Here is a 23,823-nt window from a genome sequence, read left to right as displayed (position 1 = left end):
TGTGACTGAATCCCAAGCAACTGAAATTCAAAGTGAGGAGAGTGCTTTTCTAGTAGGAGAAAATATAGCGGCAGTGAAAGAATGGCTCATTGACAGCGGGGCAACTCGTCACATGACTCCTGAAAACGGTGGTTTCAGTACATACACAAAGTTTGACCAGCCTGAGAAAGTTGCTATAGCGGACGGCAGAGTATTGGATGCCATAGGCTCAGGTAACATTATGATATCAGTGTCCGTTAGCCGGAAAATGAAAAGAAAAGCCACTCTCCACGATGTACTTCATGTACCAGATTTGAAACAAAATCTATTCTCTGTACAGTCGGCCGCTAGTAAGGGTATGATAGTACAATTTGGCCACAGTAGATGTTGGGTTAAGAACAAACTCCACCAAATACATGCTATGGGAACTCTCGTTGGGAAACTTTACTATTTTAGATCTGGAGTCGTCTGATCATAAAGCTAATCTAGCGTCGTCGTGTAACAATATATGGCATAAGAGACTCGCTCATATCAATCCTACCAGCATCGGACTTATGAACCGTGAACAGCTTGTTACAGGTGCCGATCTGTCTAACGTAAGTGTAGGTACCATATGTGACCCTTGTGTGAAAGGTAAAATGGCTCGAAAACCGTTTATAGCTAGAGATGGTATTAAATCTACTAGAGTGCTAGAACTAGTTCATAGCGATTTATGTGGTCCAATGCAGAATAAATCAATTGGTGGCAGTAGATATTTTGTGAGTTTTATTGATGATTTTAGTAGATTTTCGTATGTTTATTTTATCAATGAGAAATCGGATGTATTTTCTGTATTTAAAGAGTTTGAAGCCTTAGTGACCAACTAAACCGGCCAGCCAATCGAAACCCTTCGAACTGACGGTGGAGGGGAATACGTATCAAGCGAATTTGAAGAATACCTGCACTCTCAAGGTATTCAGCATCAACTAGCCGTTAGATATTCACAACAGCAAAACGGTGTAGCAGAACGGTATAATCGCACTGTATGTGAATTAGCCGGCACATTAGTAATCGACGCCGCATTACCGAAACATTTCTGGGCTGAGGCCATTTCAACAGCTGTTTATGTTAGGAATCGTGCCCCCACTACTGCTCACCATGAGCCCACAACTCCATACCAGCAATGGTACAACTGTAAACCAGATATTAGTAATCTAAGGGTGTTTGGTTCTTTAGCCCATGCTCATGTACCAAGTGAGCTCGGTCAGAAACTGGATGATAAAGCAGAGACAATGATGTTTGTTGGCTATAGCCTTAGATCAAAAGGCTATCGTTTATATAATCCTTCTACTAAGAAAGTCGTAGTACGCCGAGATGTCGTGATAGATGAAAATAGGTTAGGGTTACCAGAGTTCGAGACTAACCAATGTGAGGATGAAGACAACTCCGAAAAGCTTACAGTTGAATTACCAGAACCTGAAAATCACTCAGCAGTTACACGAAAATCACAGCGAAACCCCAATCCTATTGTAAGATTCGGGGTTGATGAGTATGTCAATCATGTGGCTTGCCTCACCAGCAATATAACCGAACCGCTAACAATGTCAGAGGCTATGTCTAGTCCCCAATCGAAGCAATGGATGAACGCTGCCTCCGAAGAATACACCGCATTAATCGATAATCAAACCTGGACATTAGTAAAACTACTGGCTGGTCGTAAAGCCATTGGTAGTAAGTGGGTGTTCAAAACCAAGTGCAAACCCGATGGAAGCGTGGACAGATTCAACGCTAGATTAGTAGCCAAAGGGTATAGTCAAAAACAAGGAATAGATTACGATGAAACATTTGCACCAGTAGTGCATCGGTCATCACTTCGAGCGCTTCTATCATATGGCACGGATAGAGGCATGTTGATACATCAAATGGACGTAGTAACAGCTTTTCTCAATGGTAAAGTTTCTGAGGAATTATTTATGACACAACCTGATGGATTTGTATCGCCTGGAAATGAAGAGTTGGTATGCAAATTGAATCGCTCTCTGTATGGCCTAAAGCAATCATCACGATGTTGGAATCTAGTCCTCGATGAGTATCTGCGGCAGCTTGGCTTCTCTCCTTCGAGCGTTGAACAATGTGTCTATGTACGTAACGACCATGGCGATCAAACGATATTAGCGGTCTATGTAGATGATATCGTAATCCTAAGTGACACTGATCAATCGATGAAAATAATCAAAGAATCGTTAAGTTCAAAGTTTCAGATGAAAGACCTAGGGCAACTGCAATTTTGTCTAGGTATAAACGCGGAATTCACAGACACCTCAGTGAAGCTGCACCGGAAACATTATATTCAGCAGATTCTTGAGAAGTATGATATGTCCGACTGCAAAAGTGTAGCAACCCCGTTCGCTACAGATATACAACTAGTGAAGGATGACGGCAGTAAATCTGTGGATCACACTCTATATCAATCGATCGTAGGCAGCCTTCTCTACGCATCTACAGCTACACGACCAGACATCGCACATTCTGTGGGAGTGTTGTCGAAATTCAATTCCATGCCGACCCAAACGCACCTCACTGCCGCAAAGCGCGTTCTCAGATACTTAAAAGGCACCATGGACTATGGGATTACATTCAACAAAATTGACACACAACCCGTTGGTTATTCAGATGCTAACTGGGCTGAGAACGACGAATCTAGACACTCGATATCCGGAAATGTTTTTATGTCCAGCAGTGGGCCAATCAGCTGGTTCAGTAAACGCCAATCGACAATCGCTCTGTCTTCAACAGAAGCTGAGTATATCGCAGCTTTCGAAGCTGCAAAAGAGGCAGCCTGGCTACGGCAATTATTCGTTGACATTACTCGAGAGACATTACCACCAATAGTACTCCGCATAGACAACCAATCAGCCATCAGCATAGCAAACAACACTAACGTTAGTAAGCGCAGCAAGCATATGGATATAAAATATCATAATATTCGACAAGAAGTCCAAAACCACAATATAGTCACAGAATATTGTCCAACTGATGATATGATAGCCGATATCTTCACCAAACCCCTACCTAAAATTCGTTTCGAGAAACTTCGTGTTATGTTAAATGTGGGATAGACGCCTGGCTGGCCGGTAACTAGGAACATTATTATTACAGGGTGTACACTTCATATTTGCATACATTATTTTGTTGTGAAATTATCAAAACTATGTGGGAGTGTTCAAATATTATTATATCATAGTAGTTTAGATAATGTTGGATTATGTTTTAGAGTTGTCTGCTCGTCTTTATTATTATTCAACTTATATTTTACCCACAATTCTTTTTCTTCTTCCCTTGCTTGATTGTATCCTGATAATGGTGGCTGTATAATAAAAGGACTCAACTATAAATCCCTTATAATCGCGTATAAAACAATACATATACATTACCAGAACAACGCTAACACGAGCCGACAATACAGACTACATATCACAGCTGATAGCAGACTGTCTATAACAGGGCAACTCCAGCAAGAGCCGATAAATCAGATTATATATCACAGCCGATAACAGCCTGTGTATATCAGCGAAACCCCAGTAAGAGCTGACAATTCAGACTATTATTATATCACAGCCAATAGCAGACTATGTATGTACTAGCGCATCCTTTGATCCAAGCTGTCTAAGTTACATAAGAAGATATGTAATACTTGAATAAATTTATTGTAGTACGTTTTTCCATACAAGCCAAATTCCGACTGCCTCCAACGCAGAAACATCTGTTTATATATGTGAGCAGAAGCAAACTCAACAAATGATTGGCTGTTACGATTAGTTAAAATTTGTAGGTCAAAACGGCAGTTATTTTTAAAAGAACAAACACTATTTGCAAGTGAATTCATGATATAAAAATTTGCCTACATTTTTATAATGCATTAATTAATATGGGAACAGAATTAATAATAAAACAAACAATTAACAAATAGTCCTTCTCTATTTTTGGGAAATTTTCTGCTTGTGAGTCCAAGGGAGCGAGTGCCTTATAATCCTTTTAGTGAACGCATTCTTGCTTGAATTTATTTCAATGAGCTCCTTGGTTTCTGGTAGCAGTTGGCTTACGTCATAATTTGAATTACCTGGTTGCATATACATATACATAAGCCCATGTTAACTTGCTAGTATGCATCACCCAACATGGCACTCAATTGCTCCCCATAAAGGCTCCATCCACCGGAGCTCCATTGGCACTCAAACAGAATGGAGGGAGAGCTGGGCTCTGCATCTCTACAAACGGCAACCCGAGCCAGTACAAGATCGCAAGCCATACTCCAGGGAGTCTAAAACGCCGAGATGGCGACTAACACGAGACGAGGTGCCCATACTCCGCCGATCTATGGAGTCTGTTGTGGCTCGCCCCAAGGTGCCACTTCCAGAACCTTCACCACATTTTAGTGATACTGACCCCTAGGTCTGCTGGACTCACAAGTGCACGTACATCTGTAGCTTGTGCTCACATTCCCCTGGTCCTTTTTAGGGCCACCGACATCTGATAAAGAGTTGTTTCTTCGCTTTAGCGGCGGAAAGTTTATTCATAATTTTTATGCTAATTTACTACAAAGCCATAACTATTGAAACTGCAATACATAAACATCATCGATAGAGCATGGTCATTTTATCAGCATTTTATTTATACATCTAGAAAAAAATGTTTGCGGTCTAGTCACAAATTACTTTGGGCCGTAAACAAAAGATTAAAGTATGATTAATTGAACAGTTGTTTTGTTATTAGCAAACTATTGATATAGTGAATGTTTGCAAGCTCGATTGTAAATACATGTAATTGTTTTCAAACCGAATTCTTTAAACTTTAAGTAAAAAGTAATAGCTTATAGCTTTGAAATAGTTTCTAATTAGTAATTTAAAATTAAAGAATGATAGAGAGTCACTATTAATAAATAAATTTTTTGTGTTTCAGAGTAATATGTGCTGTTAGCTGTGATGCTACTGACTCCATAAAGGAAGTACTTAAAAAAGATAACTGGATGAAAATTACTTGTTGCTTGTTGAAAATTGTTGCTCTCTAAATTTATTTCGCGGCCTTAAAGCCTGTAGTAACTCTTTTATAGATCGAGAGAGTATATTACGTATACCATTAAATTATATTATTATCAGATTATATTACATATACCATTAAATTGTATTATTATCAGATTATATTATGTATACCATTAAATTATATTATTAACAGATTATATTACATATACCATTAAATTATATTATTATCAGATTATATTACGTATACCATTAAATTATATTATTAACAGATTATATTACATATACCATTAAATTATATTATTAACAGATTATATTACATATACCATTAAATTATATTATTATCAGATTATATTACATATACCATTAAATTATATTATTAACAGATTATATTACATATACCATTAAATTATATTATTATCAGATTATATTACATATACCATTAAATTATATTATTAACAGATTATATTACATATACCATTAAATTGTATTAATATCAGATTATTACATATACCATTAGAAAAATGAATTACATAACTATTAATCGGAAGGCAAATTATTGCAATAATAATCAGTGAAAAGAGTTTTTTATTGTAATTTTGTATAGTTTTGGCACCTTACCATCAAATGAACTGAAATGCAGCTTCAGCAACATAGGAGAGGAGCTGTTCGTAGGCCGAGGTGGCGGTAGACTATGTCAACTTTAGTTTAGTCAGATTATTAGTAATTGCTTACTTTAATATCCTTCATTTTTTTAATTTCAACCTGTCCTTTTACTTTCACATAAAAAGCTGCATTGTCTTGAGAACTTTCAAATGCTTGTTGCAATTTTTTATTGGTCAAAATATTTGCTTAAAACTTACATTGTTTACATAAAACCTTTTTGTCCATTTGCTCATAAGCCAAAGTTGAATGTTTAGTTACACGAAGTTAGTGTGCAGTTTTATAAAATAAACAATACCACATTATATATAATTAGTTGTAAAAAATGAACTGTTGTGTAACACTAAAACTTGTGCTGTTTGTGTCACCACAAAGTGTACGCGAAGACCTTTTTATTACCCGTTCATCAATACTTTGAATACAACGAGCTTCTGCTGCAGCAGTAACATTTTTTACTACTCGGTAATACCGGGAATTCATCCAGTCTTTACTATATGAACCGTGTCTGTCCTGCGGTTGCAAGTTGAAAAAGAGATTGCATCATACGGGATTCGAACTCTCAACTTTGGGCTTGGTAGCCCTACAGTCTAACACCTGCATCAATCGACTGTCATCTGGTTTTTTAGAATAACTATGGAGATAGTTAATTGCTGTGCTTTCATAGAACACCTGACGATTTCTGACAGCCCACTAGACTGCCAGGGTAATAGTAGAATAATGTTCAGATTTTTTATTGTTTTATTTGTATGTAAAGAACAAGCTTCTTTACTAGTTATAAAATCAAGGTCATTTTTTGTGTCAGATTTAATTGACAATAAAACTACATATTTTATTGTTTAATCATAAAAGGCAAATAAGGTTGCCTTTTTATAATGAGATAAAAAATAAATAAATTTTATTTATTTTTATAAAATAAATAATTTATTTTTTATAAACCCGATAAACTCATATTTTGTTAAGTTTTCTACTCGGTTTGACTTCTTCAGCATTGTCAGCCATGACAGATGCTGGTCTAAACTAAAACCATCAATCAAAAGGAGTTTGCGTAGAGAGGTCAATGTTACCATGTCAGATGAACTGCTCAGTCTTACTCATTATTTTAACTTCCTTTATTGAACTTATTTAAACTTTGTAGAGAAATTTTCATGTAGTAATTTCCCTTTATCATTATATATACAGGGTGCTGAGGCTATGTCCAACAAGGTGGTCCCAACTCATCCTGCAGTTGTCTTCGTTTTCAGTGGAAAGCGCAAATCTGGAAAGGATTTTGTAACCGAGAAGCTGAAGGTTTGCTTGACAAATTTGTATAGATTTTTGTAGAGATGGACTTTCATACATTCATACATATCTTTAGATTCCTGTAAAGATAGGCTTTCATACATACATACATATCTATAGATTACTGTAAAGATAGGCTTTCATACATACATATATAGATTCCTGTAGAGATAGACTTTCATACATACATACATATCTTTAGATTCCTGTAAAGATAGGTTTTCATACATACATATCTATAGATTCCTGTAAAGTTAGGTTTTCATACATACATACATATCTATAGATTCCTGTAGAGATAAACTTTCATTCATACATACATATCTTTAGATTCCTGTAAAGATAGGCTTTCATACATACATATATAGATTCCTGTAGAGATAGACTTTCATACATACATACATATCTTTAGATTCCTGTAAAGATAGGTTTTCATACATACATACATACATATCTATAGATTCCTGTGAAGATAGGTTTTCATACATACATACATATCTATAGATTCCTGTAGAGATAGACTTTCATACATTCATACATATCTTTAGATTCCTGTAAAGATAGGTTTTCATACATACATATCTATAGATTCCTGTAGAGATAGACTTTCATACATACATACATATTTATAGGTTCCTGTTGAGATAGGCTTTCATATATACATACATATCTATAGATTCCTGTCGACATGGGCTTTCATATATACATACATACATGTCTATAGATTCCTGTAGATATGGGTTTTCATATATACATACATATCTATAGATTTCTGTAGAGATGGATTTTCAGACATACATATCTATAACTTTCTCTAGAGATCCTCTTTTAGATACACATTCACATCATTGGCAGTCTTATGTAATCCCTGTATCTTTTTGTGTAAAATACATTTAAAGCTACTTGCAATTTAAAAGAACTTTGTATATGCATACCTAAGGCTATGTGTACTATCTCCCTCAGTTTGGGCACACTTGAATATAAGCCAGGGGCCTGAGGCCAAATGTTGATAAATCAATGCCAAAGTATAGCGGCACCGTGTAATATTTTATGTCATCGTTTTAAGGAGAATCACTACACTGTTGCTCATGAATCAGAAGTTCTCACCTTAGCTTAGGTTCTCATCTTAGCTTAGGTTCTCACCATACCCTGTTCACTTTCACTTGAACTATCAAAAATATTTAACTAAGTTTCTTTGTTGGACAGTTAGCATAAATTATATGCAGCTGGTAAAATTGAAGTGAAACGTTTTTTTTGTTGAAAAATAATCAAGCCTGCTTTCCTTAAACTTAGTCATACTTTCAGAGTGTTCTATAAAGGTTACAGGAATCATTGCACTCTCTATGAAACTAATCACACAAGCTGAATCCTTATTCGATTGGAGAACTTGGCTATCTTTCAATAAAGAGTAGTACATGTACTCGCTCGATGGTGGTACTAGGAATGTTTGACATTCATCATGTGAAAACATTTATTCTCACACGCTTACTCTCAAATTAGAAAAAATATTAACGAGGAAACATCATTCTCATTTAATATGAAGTTGTTTGTATAAATTTCAGATATTCTTATATATGCATGATATTATCATTGTTTTTGTATAAGTGTTTTGCTATATATGTATATATTTTGGTTAGTTAGTTATTTTATAAGCAAGCAAATATGCTAAATAAATAACAATTGATTTACTGTACAAGTGTCTTGCGGAGTAATAGAGATACAACTTTGACCTTTGAATGGCCTTATTGGTCACAAATAGTTAACCTAATACTGTCGGGTAATAAACAATGGTGACTCAGTCAGTCTGATTATAATACTTAGTGTGCATTTCCTATCGTGCTGCCAATAGAATTTTTACATCTAAATAAAGGTAGATTATTGAAAGTATATAATTGTTTGGTACACGCATTGGTAGGATAACTCCAAGTTATGCTTTTGGTGCCCACACATTTAAGATGTGGTATTTGTTGCAGGATGCATTGGGAGATGAGATATGTGAGATTATGAGATTATCTGCACCTCTGAAGAAGCAATACGCTCTTGAGAATAACCTGGACTTTGAGAAACTGCTGGATGCATGTACGCGATACGCTCCATTAAGGCTGGTTCACACTATATCACCGTATGTCGGCCTTGTCCTTTGACATTCATCGTCGACTATTGCGCAGTAAACCGATCGCATCGACGAAGCGATGCCGATATGTCGGGAAAGTGTCATCCACGACAGTTTGTACAATATGTACCATTTCGGTGGTAGTGATTCGCTGTCGTGGAAAGCTTAATCTATTTCTGTTGATAGTTGCTGTGGCACTAGATTTTGGTTTGCTTACGCGAAATCAAAGATGCTCTTGCGAGAACAATTAAAAAGAAAAATGAGGACACTTTGTCGCAAAGTATTCGCTTATCGGGTTCCTTTGGAGTATTCTTCTCATTTTATTTAGAAGGCAGAAGGCATTTATATCGGCAGTCAGGCATTACTTTAGCTGCGAAGTTATGCTTGTTTAGATCTTAACTTGATGTACACACTCTTAGGAAGTGTGACCTGGCAAATGTACATTTTACTAATGTCACTGACATAGTATCAGAAACATCAGTTACTCATCCAAAATACCTAGTACATGCATATTGTATACACCTAACAATCTCATAGATCTAGTATATTGTCTGCACTTGTCCATTTCTTAGACTTTGTATATTGAGCATGGTGTATATATTGGTGTAGCAACAGCATACATGTAGCGCCCCTAGCATGTTTTTAGCTATCAATTTTACAAAAATGTGATTTCTGTGCTCACTTATGGTTAGCTTTTATTGATATGAAATTTAGTGAATCTAAAATGGTTCCAATTTACTATTGCATATTTTTATTTGTTTTCATAGCGGAATACAAGGAACGGGTAAGAGTAGATATGATATCCTGGGGCGAAGCACGGAGAGATGCTGACCCAGGTTATTTCTGTCGCCTCTCGACTGTAGAGAACCCTGGTGCCCACAAACCAGTCTGGATTATAAGTGATGCTCGTAGGAAGACGGACATAGAGTATTTCACAAAGACATATCCTTCTGCCATGCTGACTGTAAGGGTCGAGGCCAAACCGTCTACTCGTACTAAGAGGTGCTAATTTCTTAGGCTTTTCTCTACCACTAATTTAGGGGAGGGGGAGGGGTGACCCGCAGGATTCTGAGTATTTCAATTGCTTGTTCACTTCAAGAAGTTCTAATCTGATCTACCTTCAATTTAAGTGGGGTGAGATGTATTTATAGATATTGTAATTATTCCACGACCAAACACGAGCAAAGCGATTGTTTGGGAGCTTTATGATAAATGCATATATGCGCACACAACTCCCGAAAAATTATCCGTTAATGGCCGTTACCAAACCCTTGTACCGAAATCCAATCAAAAAATTTAACCATTTTTGTGTAGAGTCATTTAAACCATAACTGTCACGAACAACTTTTATTGTATTTACTAGGTAAATCAGACACGCTGATTCCGATTTTGTACTCAAAATAAAGATTAGTCCACTAACCTTCAAAGTCATTTAGGCTTTTTTAAAGCGTTTCAATATCCGTTTCGAAAACAACACAATCGACATTACAAGCTCCGCCCATAAATATGTGACGAAACCTAGCTTTTTCAGAAACGGAAGTTAGGAAAGTTTAGTCCGATTTAGAATAATAGAGATGGGTGTCTTAAAACCCATTATTATCTAAATCCAGCCTGTAAAATAATTTCAGTTTTTTATGAAAGGGATATAAACTATTTAAAATTGCTTGCAGCTTGTTACATGACGTTTAAATGGGCTGGACGCCGAGAAAAATGAGCTCAAAAAGCGCGGTTTTATCACGAGCTAGCGTTGTTATCGCGCTTTTTAAATATGCAATGCTAAATAGCTTATCTACCTTTCAGAAAAGACTGATATTATTTTTAAAGCTGGATTTAGATATTAATAGATTTTAAAACAGCCATCTCTATTATTCTAAATCGGTCTAAACATCTCTACGTAACTTCTGTTCCTAAAAAGCTAGGTTATGTCAAGTATTTATGGGCGGAGCTTGTTATGCCGATCGTGTTGTTTTCGAGACCGATATTAAAACGCTATAAAAATCCTTCATTACTCTGAAAGTTAGTGGCCTAATCTTTATTTTGATTACAAAATCGGAATCAGCATGTCTGATTTACCTAGTAAATACGATAAAAGTTGTTCGTGGCAGTTATGGTTTAAGTATAATAATGATACAAAACACATATAAACCGATTTAAATACGTTACCAAGTCTTTGAAAGGTTGACGCAATATCCTAAAACTAACCAATCTGATCGGGTTATACATAAATAGGCAGATTAATTTGGCCTAAAATTGCCATAAAAACTTGACAAGCATTTTTAATTCAAAATTAAGACCGGCCAACGAAACGCCGATAAGGCTGTGCAACAGAGAGTAGAACTATTAAGTCGTGCGCATTTCACAAGAACAACGTGCACATTTCATCAGTCTATGGCATTGTCCAATTGCCGAAGGTTTCTGTAATTAACGTAGTAGTGCTGAAAAGTAATCATTTCTTTTTTGCTGATTCTACCGGACTCTGACATTTTGGACACTTATAATGAGTACTTTGGTATTCTTAACAATTTTATACTTAACGATTTTATAAGATTATTACAATATTTAATTGTAAGAATAATTATTCGATTTTATACGATTATTATAAGATTTAGTTATAAGAATAATCATTCGAATTTACAAGATCGAAGTATATAGTGACCGATGGTGAGCAATATGTTAAGTACTGTTATTATTTTTCTAAAGATTTCGTTGATGATACTGCGGCTGTGCCCAATATTGCAGTACTGCCAAGCCGTTTTTAATATCTGCAAAATTCAGTAATAGGCCTACATTTTCTTATAGATATACACCTATTTCTATGAAAATCAGATAAAATCTGTTTAGATTTTTAAATTCAGCATAATTTTTTAGATATAAATATAGAAATCTAGATAAATACCACAACTTCTTGATATTGGTTGCTATGACCAATGATATACAGCCCCCAGCCTGTGTATATTACACAGCAGCTTGCCATTTTACTTCTAATATTGCATTTCTTCTATTGCAGGAGAGAGATATAAACATATAATCTTTTCCTTTCATTATTGCTGTTTGTTGTATATAATAACACCCACACCCAGTCCATTACAGCTACCATTGCAGTTATCCTATTGCACTGCAGTGCCATTTGACTGCTAATATTGCATTTCTCAACCAGCAATACCCTTTCTTTTTCCATTATCACTTTGGTCGTGGGCTGTATGACAGGGGAATTTCTAGTATGTATATATATTGTAATTATATGTACATGTATATATATATTGTAATTATATGTGTATATATATAGATAATGTAATTATATGTGTATATACCGTAAAACCTTTAATTGAACGCCTCCTCTATTTGAATGCCACCTCCACCCTGAGAGAAGGGTTTAAAAATAGACCGTCAGTTTCCAATTGACCGCCACTTTGACATTATTTGATCTTTACGAGCCCATAATATCAACTGATCAGTAGATAAGTGTACACAAAATCGTATTAATAATGATTCGCTTATATCAATAACAATTAATTCTCTCGTTGTCCAATTTCAACGCTTTTCGTTTTTTTTCCGTTAAAACTTTGAAAGCAATAATCAATAACGGTCTCAAGCTAGTAGTAGTTCTCTGTTTAAGGCGGTCTTTCTACTTCGAAGTAGCCTACATATAAATAAATGGCTTAAATATCTGATAGTGGATAAACTTTCAAAGCAACGCTATAGAAATAATTACTGTCTTAGGCTAATAGTGGTTCCTCGTTTAACGCCGTCCTGATGCTTCGAAGTACATGTACATATATAAAAACGGTTTAAATTTATGATGGTGGATGGAACTTTGAAAGCAACGTCGTAGAAATAACTACCAACTGTCTCAGGCTAATAGCAGTTCCTTGTTTAAGACAGTCCTAATGCTACGAAGGACATGCGTATAAAAACCTGTTCGCAAGTTTTGAGCAAAGGTTACGTTTACTAAGCAAACTTTTACGCATTGCATTAGTGCTAAATGCAGCGCGTAAAAGTTTTGCTCTGCCAAAAAATGGTTTGGACGCTATTATCAACTAGTTCAACAGTGTAAAAGAAGAGTTGAGGCCAGAAGATATTGTGGAAGGTATTGGTCAACTAGAAGATGTTCGTTCCATCAAAAGCAACAATCAGAACACAGTTCTTCTAGCAAATGATGCAAATATTTTTGTTTTAAAAAGGTTAATTTTTGTTTCTGTATAGAATATAAGTATGATTTGTTTATGTCACTTGTTCATAAATATATCTTTGTATCATTTGATAGATTATTGTATAATTTATAAATATGCAGATTTATAGAATGTTGTTTAATAGCATTTTTGCGGCTATCTTAATACGACTTACTATGGATCGATGCTCATAACTCCACTTCTATTGCACATAAAAAGCTAGTTTTGGCTGCAAACTGTAGCAAACATATCAAAGAGTGCAAAGAGCTTTTATTTAACAATGTTAAATATAGATATAAAATAAAAATATGTCTTCAAATATAGAATGAAATAAAAATTAAAAATGTCAGCAAATTGCAAAAAGGACACTGGCTATAATATCATCGAAGGTCAATTGCAAGCAATAGGTATCAACTGGTAGAGACATTTCTCGGTTTCTCGATGCATAGTTATTAGGAGATCTTTGACAAGTTGGAGGTAAGTTAGCAGATTTATTGCGTTGAAAAGTTATATATCGCTCCACCGGAAAAAGGGAGCAAAATATAGGTGACATTTGCTTCTCTCGTAATAGGGCTAAATTTATCTTCCGAAATTTCTGACGTGCCATTTGAAAAATAGACCGCCAGTCTCTATTTGAACACCGCCTCCAATTCACCGCCACTATAAAAGGGTTAAAAAATAGAGTGCCATGGCGTTAAATTAGAGGTTTTACGGTAGATATAGTAATTATATGTGTTAATAGATATAGTAATTGTATGTATATATAGATATAGTAGTTGTATGTATATATAGATATAATATTCATATCTACGTATATGTATATAGATACAATAGTTACAGTGCACCCTTAGGATATGATTTTAATCCGTTCCAGGGTTGGCATCAAATGGCGGAAAAATTGTATGGAGGAATATAGAAACCATGGTAATTACATAATGCAAACATCTCTTAGTGAAAACATCAAAATTTTATATAAATGCTGTACATATCAAAAATTAGTAACAAAATAGTATGTAAACCTTAGTAATTATGATTACCTACAAAAACTTTAGTGTATTTATTGGTTATGATCTGCATTAAAATGTAACATTACAATTTACTATGTGCAGTAAGTACTGTAGTTATTTCTTACCCTCGAGACAGGCGTACATATAACATAAACCTTGAGTTGAACTTGAAGGAATTCAGCTCACTAAATAAATACGTAACGCTAATTTTTAATATTTATTTTTAATTATTTTTTCTGATCTTTCTATCAATAAAATTTTATCATCTATGAGTTTCGGCTTTGTTTTCATGATAACTTTTAGCCGACTTTATTAAACTCTTTTTTAACCTAATTAACCAAAAAAGCTCAAGCTATGCTGTTCTCAAAACATTCTGTTCAATACGTAATGAAGTGGATTTTTGTTAGCAGGTTGAGAGAAGATATTTGACCACTGACTTCTGTTTGAAGGTATCGCAACTCCAACTTTGCTACTGGTTCTGAAGGGAAAATACAGTAGACGCTCCTATAACGTAAACCTCCTGTAATGTAAATTCAAGATAACGTAAAAACTTTCTGTGAAGTTTTTGCTTCCTACAACATAAAAAATTCTATATAACGTAAAGTGTCGAGTCAGGTGAGTTTTTGATTGTGATTTGAATGTTAGTTTATCTCGCCGCACTTGCGAAAGAAAAAACGCTTTTTGTATAGTATTATATATAACTTTCGTGACATTTTAGTTCGTCGTAATAGATCGTTAAATGTGTTGACAAAAAGGGGAATAAAATAGCTGCGCAATTGTTCACAAATACATCGGTTGGTATCACCTGCACCGGCAATCGATTGGTGCAGGTATGCCAGTGTCTGTCTACCAATCTAAATGTCACGAGTTGGGGTATTATCGGAAGTTATCTTTTATCCTAACCTTGACCCCTTAGGTCTAGGATAATCAATGACCAGGTAGGACCGCTTTTTAGAGTAAAAAGATTTTGTTTTCTGCTTTATTGAAGACGTACAAAATATTTGTTGTTAGTTTTACTTTGCATAATATAATTTGCTGTTTAGTATTCCCCTGTTTAGAAAAAAAATAAGCAAATCGTTGTAAGTGAACGTCAGTTATGTACAGTCCCCATCAACTGATAATATTGATAACCCTATAATGATCTATTAAACCTGTGAGGTTGATCAGAAAGTAGAGAAAAGTTGTCAATGCAAACCAATAATACTGCAGTTACGGTACAACCTACAAATTAAAAGGGTAAAGTCAAGCTTTTTCCTTTTTGTATAGCCAAGGGGTGAGTTTGGAAAAATCTTAGAATGGATTAGGCAATTTACATGTATTTTACTGTTGTTATAATTATAATGTAAAATTTTACAGGTAATTTTACAATTATCTAATGGCGAGCGTACATCTTTGACGCTCATATACAAAAAATTTGCTGTTTTTTTAAGCTGCAAAATAAAGCTAATAAAAAATATTTTATTTGTCTGCATCAAAGCAAAACAACAAAATATCTGTACTACAAAAAGTGCTACCTGTTTGTTTTGTATCTGTATCCAGGGGTCAAGGTTAGGACAAAAGATAACTTTTGACGATACTCCAACTCGTGACATTCAGATCGGTAAACCGACGCTGTAACAGCTGCACCAATCAATCGCCTTCAAGTATTTGTTAACAATCGCGCAGCTACCTATTCTCTGTTTTGTCGATATATCTGACGATCTATCATGACAAACTAGAATGGCATGGAATTTGTATATATAATAGATATTACGCTATAAGCACATCGTTTCTTCTCTTGCAACGCGGTGAGATAAATGAACATTCAAGTCGAATTTGAGAACTCGCCTGACTTGACATAGCCTTTTACGTTATATGGAGTTTTTTACGTAGTGCGAAGCCAAAACTTCACATAAATTATTTACGTTATCTTGAATTTACGTTATTGGAGGTATATGTTATACAATATACTTTGATGTCTATTGTACATCGAAGTATCAGACCCAGTTGAACAAGGAACTACTTTGATTATAAAATGTTAGCCGGGTACCGTTTTTCATTATTTTGATAGTCTCACTGTTAATGTTTTAACCCTTTGAACCCTGGCCATTTTTGTCAATGCGTGTCAGTAACCCTGGATAATCTGTCTAACGATACGAAGTTTTTAAACTTTTATTAAATATATCTAAACATGCTCATGATACAATGATATTTGGTAAAACACTAGTAAATGGGTCGGGTAACCCACAGCAAATGTCATCAAACAGAAAAAAACAGCACTTCACCATTATTGGGTCTAAAACTAGAAAAGTTCATACGATTTAAAAAAACTCGTAAAAATCATGTACAGTAGCATGATATGTATTGAGCACTTATTTATCATCATTTCATGACTCAAAATATACTGGAAAATTATGGTTAGTATCATAAAAATCTTCATTTTCATCACAATCATTTATGACCTACCAACAAACGAGTCGTATCGATGTTTGTGCGATATCGTTCTGATAAAATTTGCTATTAAAATGAAGGAAGTAGGTAAAGATATTTGAAAACGGTTACAAATGGAAGGGGAATTTTTGGTCTAACATTCTGTACAAGAATTAATTTGATTGGTCTACGCTGTTACTTAGAAACAACTTTTGTAAACAAAGCCAAGTGAATGCCGGAAAACCGGCCGTTAGAGTTCAAAGAGTTAAAGAAAAAACTGTAAAGCTTTAGAGATAGAAAACGAATATTGCATTTTTAATTTTTAAAGACAGTTTTAAAGTTAGAATACATCATAATGATGGCCGCTATTACTTCATAAGGTTTCCCATAAGAGTATTTTCATCGTTTATTAAAACGCTTTGAAATTTTTAGGTACAATTGTACACCACATTATGGACGAATTTGAAAACAATGGATATGATTCTAACCTTAGTGACTTTGATTGAGAGTTTAGTTCTAATGATTGTGACAATCGATTTTCTCATTACTAAAATCATGGCAAACACTACAGCAACAACGTAAATGTTAATTGATACTCATGTAACTGAGTCATTAATATTACCATTTTGTGGACACTCCCCTACTAATCACTTTCTATTATGGGTTCATAAAGATCAATTAATGTAAAAGTTGCAGACATATAGAGGTAGCACTCAATTAAAAGGGTGATGTTGTATTTTTCAACCATCTTTCTATAGTGGCATTTTATTAGAGGTGGCATTCAAATCGAGGTTTTACGGTATTTGTAAACCCTTATGTAAAATAAAGGAATCAAAATAATTTAAGATATGGTTGAATATTAATCATGTCTATGCATTTATATCTATAGATTTGTTGCTGTCAGGTTATGAAAATAAAATCACTATAGTTGCTGCGAATATCTTATTGACCAAATGGCTTTAAAATGCCAAAACATCGCTCCTTTCTCCATTTTTATACTTTCAAAAAAGGATTTATTGAATAGATTGTTTTCTTTTCTTCATCTCATCGTTTTAATGTAAGCAATGCTCTAAGTGATGCCATTACGTTCATTCTAATGCAAAACAGTGAGGTGTTAAGTGAAGCTGTTGCAGTTAAAAATGACCTTTTGAAATTTTTAAGAATTAGTTCCAGAGACTAATTCAAGAAAGCTTTCCAATAGGTTTGTCTAGTGAGATGGTAGTTTGCAGGCTGACTTGCTCTCTCATTGGTCATTCCTCCTTCGCTGTTTGCAGAGGTTTTGTCTTCACTAAGAATGTGGACGACGCCCCTAGTGAGTGTGACCTTGATGGTTTGTCCTTTGACAAGGTCATTTATAACAATGGCACTGATGAAATAACTGAAGATAGCCAAGTCCTAGAGCAAGTGCTGCACGCAGGTATCTCGGACTTGGTTCAGCATGCCAAGGCAAGGCTGAATACAGAGAGTCAACCAGATAGCTAGCCGGATGAGCACGGTTTACTTGCTAACATCTATACCATTTGTCTTCCCATTTCCAAGTCAAAATGTTTGTAAGAGTGCATTGCCTATCCACATACTGTTTTTATTTACATGTAAGTAAAGCTCTTTTTATCGTTATGAACTTTAGTGATGGATGTCGCTGTATTGCGGAATATTAGCCAATAGCTTGTGTCCAACAAACGTGGAAAGAATCTTAGCCAATAGCTTGTGTTCAACAAGCGTGGAAAGAATATTAGCCAATAGCTTGTGTTCCAACAAGCGTGGAAAGAATATTAGCCAATAGCTTGTGTCCAACAAACGTGGAAAGAATATTAGTCAATAGCTTGTGCTCTAGCAAGCGTGGAGGGAGTATAAGGTAATAGCGTGTACTCTAACACTCATGGAAAGAACATTAGCCAATAGCTTATGCTCTATGAAACATGGAAACAAGTAAGCAGCTATTTACAAACTTGCTTTGAGATTTTCATGCATATGCAGATTGTCAGCCTTCAAACACTCCAGAAATGAGATGTACATGTAAATGTTTATTTACAGTGGTTTATTTTTACTTCTATTGTAAAGTTATTAAATTCTGTAAGGCTATAAAATCTGTTATTTTATTTTGCTAGTCACTGAGTCTGATGAATAAAGATATTACAAAAAAATTATATCGTTCATTTTTGTTTCTTTTACATTTTTGCAGAAAATAAAGATTGATGGAGGCATAGCAAAACCTTCTCAGCTTTTGGGTAAATTATGTTATAGTTAGATGTAGGCCGTTCAAAGGTGGATCATTTGCAAAGGTGTGATTTTTAAATGCTTTTTTTACTACAAAAATTAGCTATCGAAAATCTTGTACTGACAAATGTTGAAAATATGGCCAACTCGTCAGTATACCGAGAGAGCTTATAGCAAATGATGGTATAGCTAGCATAGCTTTATACTTCAAGATGTGGTTGCGTCAAATTTGAGTTGATTTTAAAAGAAAGTATTTTTCTTTGTCTATCAGTTGATATGTTGTTTGTTGTGTTAGGCGATCTCATTGTCAAGATATTTGAAGATTAAAATCGAAAAAAATTGATCGCTGTAAAAACGCTCAGGCCAAAAAAACATGCCCAGACTTGCCCAAAATGATGTAACGCGTGATACAACCTGTCTTTATCTCTCGTATTCAAATCAGCTATTGCGATAAAAGTCTAGTCCTACGCGGCTCTATAGGCATATATTTTATCTTGTATTTGCTCGTGTTGGCGAGAATAAAACATAAAATCCAGCTACAGATACATTATTACCAATGTCTCAAACACCTCAAACAAGGAAAATAAAAAACTTATATTAGCTTCTTCTAAATGCTGTGTAAACATCTTAGTACCGACTACCAATTCTACCGGTCTACGATAATTCTGCGATCTACGGAAGAGCACAACAGTATATTTTTCTGATATATCTAAGGGAAGTTATCGCTAATGGATAAGCTCTTAAAACTAAAGGCTTAAGACTCTCCAATATCCAAATATAGGAAGCTGAAGTGAGAGAGGACCTGGAAACCTTTTTATAGTGTGTGTGCGCACGTGTGTATGTGTGCCGCCCATGCGTGTGTGCGCACGCGTGTTTGGGTGGGTGCGCGCCTGTGTGTGTGGGCAATCCACGGAAGATCAGGTATAATGTCTGCTTAGCCGTCTGATATGCAGAGGTTGTGCTTGTTTTTAGGAGCATTGTTGTACAAACAATGTCTCTGCGATCTTGGATGGACGTGTCTGAGCCCAATGGATAGAAAATCTCGAGGACTGGAGACGACCAGTTGCAGAGATCAATAAGGTCAAATGTCATTCCTGTCATCACCAGTTGACTTTTGTTTGCAGCTCAGCTGTTTTAGACCACCAGTCCATGACTAATCTCTTTTCACAAGCTTCATGGTGGAAGTCACTAAACACGCTAACAGAGTAGGCAACTCTAGTGGAAGAGATAACTCTCAACTGTTTCACATATTTCATGGTGGATGTGATAGCTTAGTTTATGATGTAGGCCTGATTACGTGTAATGAAACACTCTGTTATACTTGACATAAAGTCAAGGCAACTTGGCAAAGTATGGAGAAATCTGCAATATGCGTTGTATCCCCAGCTTTGTTTGGGGAATAAAAAGTCTGCACAAAAATTTTATTTATCATATAACAACAGTTGCCATTCTAACTTTCAAACTTTGTATCATGAGAAAAGTGTTTTGTGAAGTTCAAATAAATTAAGAGAAAACATAAAACAATTGTAAAATTGTTTAAATGTAAATGTGAAATAATTAGCAAGTAACGGCTTTAAAAAGTCTGTTTTGCTATGATTACAATGAAAAATGATTTGGTAATGATACAATTAATACAAGCTGAAAAAAAATCAAGTAAAAATCATATGTTGAGTTGATAATAACAATTAGTGCATAGAAGTGCCTGTATAAACAAAAGTTACTGTTCGAGCGTAAGCTATGTATCAAAACTTTGAATACAACGATACTGGTACCTCTCGATACCGGTACAAATGTGAAAATGAGATATCGGAATGTCTTTGTCTTGTTGTATGGAGATATGAACAAATCCGGATACCAACAGGATACAACCCTTAGACGACCGGAAATCTGCAATATTCAACAAACAGAATAATTGGTACCTCTAGGAAAAGACAGTCAATTTCCATGCCAGAAACCAGCCAGAGGCAACTGGAGACATTTACACGTACCAGTTACTGCCAGACATGATGGCAATAACAAGAACTTTTAATCTTCCTCCCTAATCCGATACATTTCTCTTAGTGTACACAAGCGCTGACCTTCCTGGCAGAGGCAAATCATCCCTGTCATGGCATCACCTCCTACTCGACCTGCACCTAACCAGTAACAGTAACCAGTAACAGTGTCCACTCACGTATCACCTCCCCTCCTGCATCTAGACACCAGCCTGAATACCCAGACATATGCCCACCTGCTAATAGAGACATCTATAAAAGAGGACAGTTACAATAATTGCTCATCCTCTTTTGCATTTACTGCCTCGTAGACGTACGAGACCAGCTTAAGAGCGAAGCAGCTCTTTAGTGTAGGGGTATACTTATTACTTAAGCTTATGTTATTGTTCTTATTCTATTCCTTCAAGAATTTTGTTATTTGTGTAATAAAGTGTTGATTTTTAGGAATAAAATGAGTCTTTGATATCAAACACTAGTAACAACTAGTAACAACTAGTAACAACTAGTAACAACTAGTAACCATAAGTTACAAAACTAGTAACAATAAGCAGTAAATTTGACATCCTTACTTTTGGTGCCGTCTGTGTGTCGTCCATATTTATGATTGCATATTCTACAATATCTATTCCGACAGCGTGATTGGCATTATGATGATGTCATTTTGGATGCTATTATCAGCGGAGTTAAGATCTAAGATGAAATTAGTTGAGTTTTATGAGTTATCATCTCTTATCAATGTAATTATTAACAAGTCCAAAAGTCTTCGACCTAAAATAATCTAACAATTCAATTCAACACAGAAATTGAATTTGTGAGTAAAAGGCATTAGTATTGGCATTGAACTGCTGACTTTCTATGAGACTAAAGGCGCGAACACACTAGGCGATATTTAATGCGATATCGCCCTGCGTGGTGCTAATCTGGGCTAGATCTCGCTTACGCAGAGCGGATAATGCTAGACATTCTCCATCACAATTTTATCGCGTGTGAGATGCATTTCGATTAGTTGGTTTTTCCCAATACAGTTCTACGGCTGGGAATTTTTTTCGTATCGTTGTTCACCAATGGGCATCAACAACATTTTGCTATTTTGTTACGATTGAAACATCATCAAAACGAATGCTGAATTGTTCATAGATTTAATAAGAGCGCACCCAGTCCTGTATGACAAAACACTCAAAAATTACAAAGAAACCCAGTTGAAAATCAACATTTTAGAGTCAATCGTTGCGCAGGTTGACTATCTTGACAATAGTAAATATTTACTATATTAAAAATAAAAAACTACTGCACAGTAAAGTGCATATAAAAATTGTGAAATATTGCTGCTAAAAAAACAAGAATTTTTTTTTCGTATGTTATGTAGTGAACAATCCATGAAAGTGAAACATGCCAACCTACGACCTTTTCATGATGGCTGCGATTAGCTGTTCGTTTTTGATGTTTTAAGAGCTTGTAATCACATTTCCACAAGTTTTGCACCTACAACACAGCCGAGGAAGACATGGTGAATCTGTTGATACCAAATAACTGTTATGTGAATTTTGTTGCAAGTCAACTTCTAAATTCATTAACAACTCCGAAGAAACTAACGATACAGACTTTTATTGGCACCTTGTGAGTGTGCCCTTGTTATGGTTTGTTGGTGAATCGCTCAAGTGTGTTTAGGCACACACCAGCAATATTTCGCGCTCCTCACGACACACGCAATAAAATCGCCCAATAAAATTAAGGACTGGATGATAAAATCGTCAATACCTATTTTTTTTGCCCAATCATTAAGTATTGGACGATAAAATTGTATAATACTTTCCTCAACTTTTCTTCTGCACTAGTTGATATTAGCGTCCAAACAGTTTTTGGCAGGGCATTTAGCACAAATACAACGCGTAAACTTTATGTTCGCTAAACGTAACCTTCGGTCTAAAACTAGTCATTCATCTACTATCGTAAACGTGAACTCTTGTTTATATACTTGTACTTCGAAGTATCAAGACCATGTTAAACAAAAACTACTATTAGCCTGAGAAAGTTATTAACTATTTTTGTGGCGTCGCTTTCAAATTTGTTTTTTAACGAAAAGCTTTGGAATCGGTGACAGAATTAATTGTTATTGATGTAAGCAGTTTCATTATTAATACGATTTTGTGGACACTTTTCCACTGATCAATTGATATTATGGGTCCATGAAGATCAAAGACAATCAGAGTGGCGGTCAAATGGAGGTGACGTTCAATTAGAGAGTGGCGCTCTATTCTTCAACCCTTCACTCAGGTTGGCGGCCAAATAGAGGTGGCGTTCAATTAGAGGCTTCACGGTATATTCATTTACTCTATAACTGGCTCTAGCTAAAAATTGTAACATTCGCTCAATACCCACAACTTTAAAACAGGCACAAATTTTCATTGTTATTTTATGGTGCATTATCAAATTCTATTCACAATAAAGGGCAATAATTGTCCATTATTTATATAGGTCATGAACTCTGCACAAATTATTGATGTCACAGATCTTGTTGAAATAGCGCTTTAAATTGCAACGACAGAACGTGCCTTTCTCAAGACTTGAAATTGTGATCCTCTGTTGCCAGATCGCTTACAGTCTGCCTTATTCAGATGTTAAAAACACTAAGCGGTTTTACTTCTACGCAGCAGATTTTCAAATGCTGATGGAATCTTCTTATAATACTGGTTTATATCATGTATCAAGTGTCTATTTAATCTAATAAGGTGGTAAGCGTAGCTAAGTGCCCACCAACTTATTGATGTCAATTAATGGATTCAGATGGGCTCTGATGAATATTTTTGTTATATTTCGGGGGATAGCGCGAACGCAGTCCCCCACTACCAAAAATTACGCACCCGAGTTATCCACATTTGGGATAATCGCAGGCGTCAACCAAACCGAAGTGCAATGGTAAGGCCTCTTCCTGGGGAATCCACCTTCTTGATCATGGATGTCCCTGTGCCAGGTAAGTAT

At 35.4% G+C, this 23,823-nt stretch overlaps 1 protein-coding gene and 1 non-coding gene across 3 annotated transcripts; one reads left to right on the top strand and one right to left on the bottom strand.

The window, feature by feature from the left end:
• The first annotated feature begins 6,840 nt into the window (after window positions 1-6,840).
• LOC137396344 (phosphomevalonate kinase-like) lies at window positions 6,841-19,861 on the top strand. 2 transcript variants are annotated; one of them, XR_010978541.1, is made up of 5 exons: window positions 6,841-6,944; window positions 8,909-9,014; window positions 9,816-10,050; window positions 17,908-18,225; window positions 19,823-19,861. XR_010978541.1 is itself a non-coding variant. In XM_068082576.1 (4 exons), exons 1-4 carry the CDS (start codon window positions 6,849-6,851, stop codon window positions 18,113-18,115), a joined length of 645 nt encoding a protein of 214 aa, XP_067938677.1. In that variant the 5' UTR covers window positions 6,841-6,848; the 3' UTR covers window positions 18,116-18,768. The 2 variants fall into 2 exon arrangements, 1 of the variants encoding a protein (XP_067938677.1); XM_068082576.1 differs by lacking the exon at window positions 19,823-19,861 and having other exon boundaries at window positions 17,908-18,768.
• Window positions 19,862-23,659: 3,798 nt separating this feature from the next.
• On the bottom strand, window positions 23,660-23,823 carry LOC137397690 (U1 spliceosomal RNA). The gene has a single exon (XR_010978743.1). It is a non-coding gene; the product is annotated as a U1 spliceosomal RNA (small nuclear RNA).

This window comes from Watersipora subatra, chromosome 5 (genome assembly GCF_963576615.1).
Source record: "Watersipora subatra chromosome 5, tzWatSuba1.1, whole genome shotgun sequence".
Lineage (NCBI taxonomy): Eukaryota > Metazoa > Bryozoa > Gymnolaemata > Cheilostomatida > Watersiporidae > Watersipora > Watersipora subatra.
Note: the sequence above shows the minus strand (reverse complement) of the source record. Positions and strands in the feature narration are given on the sequence as shown.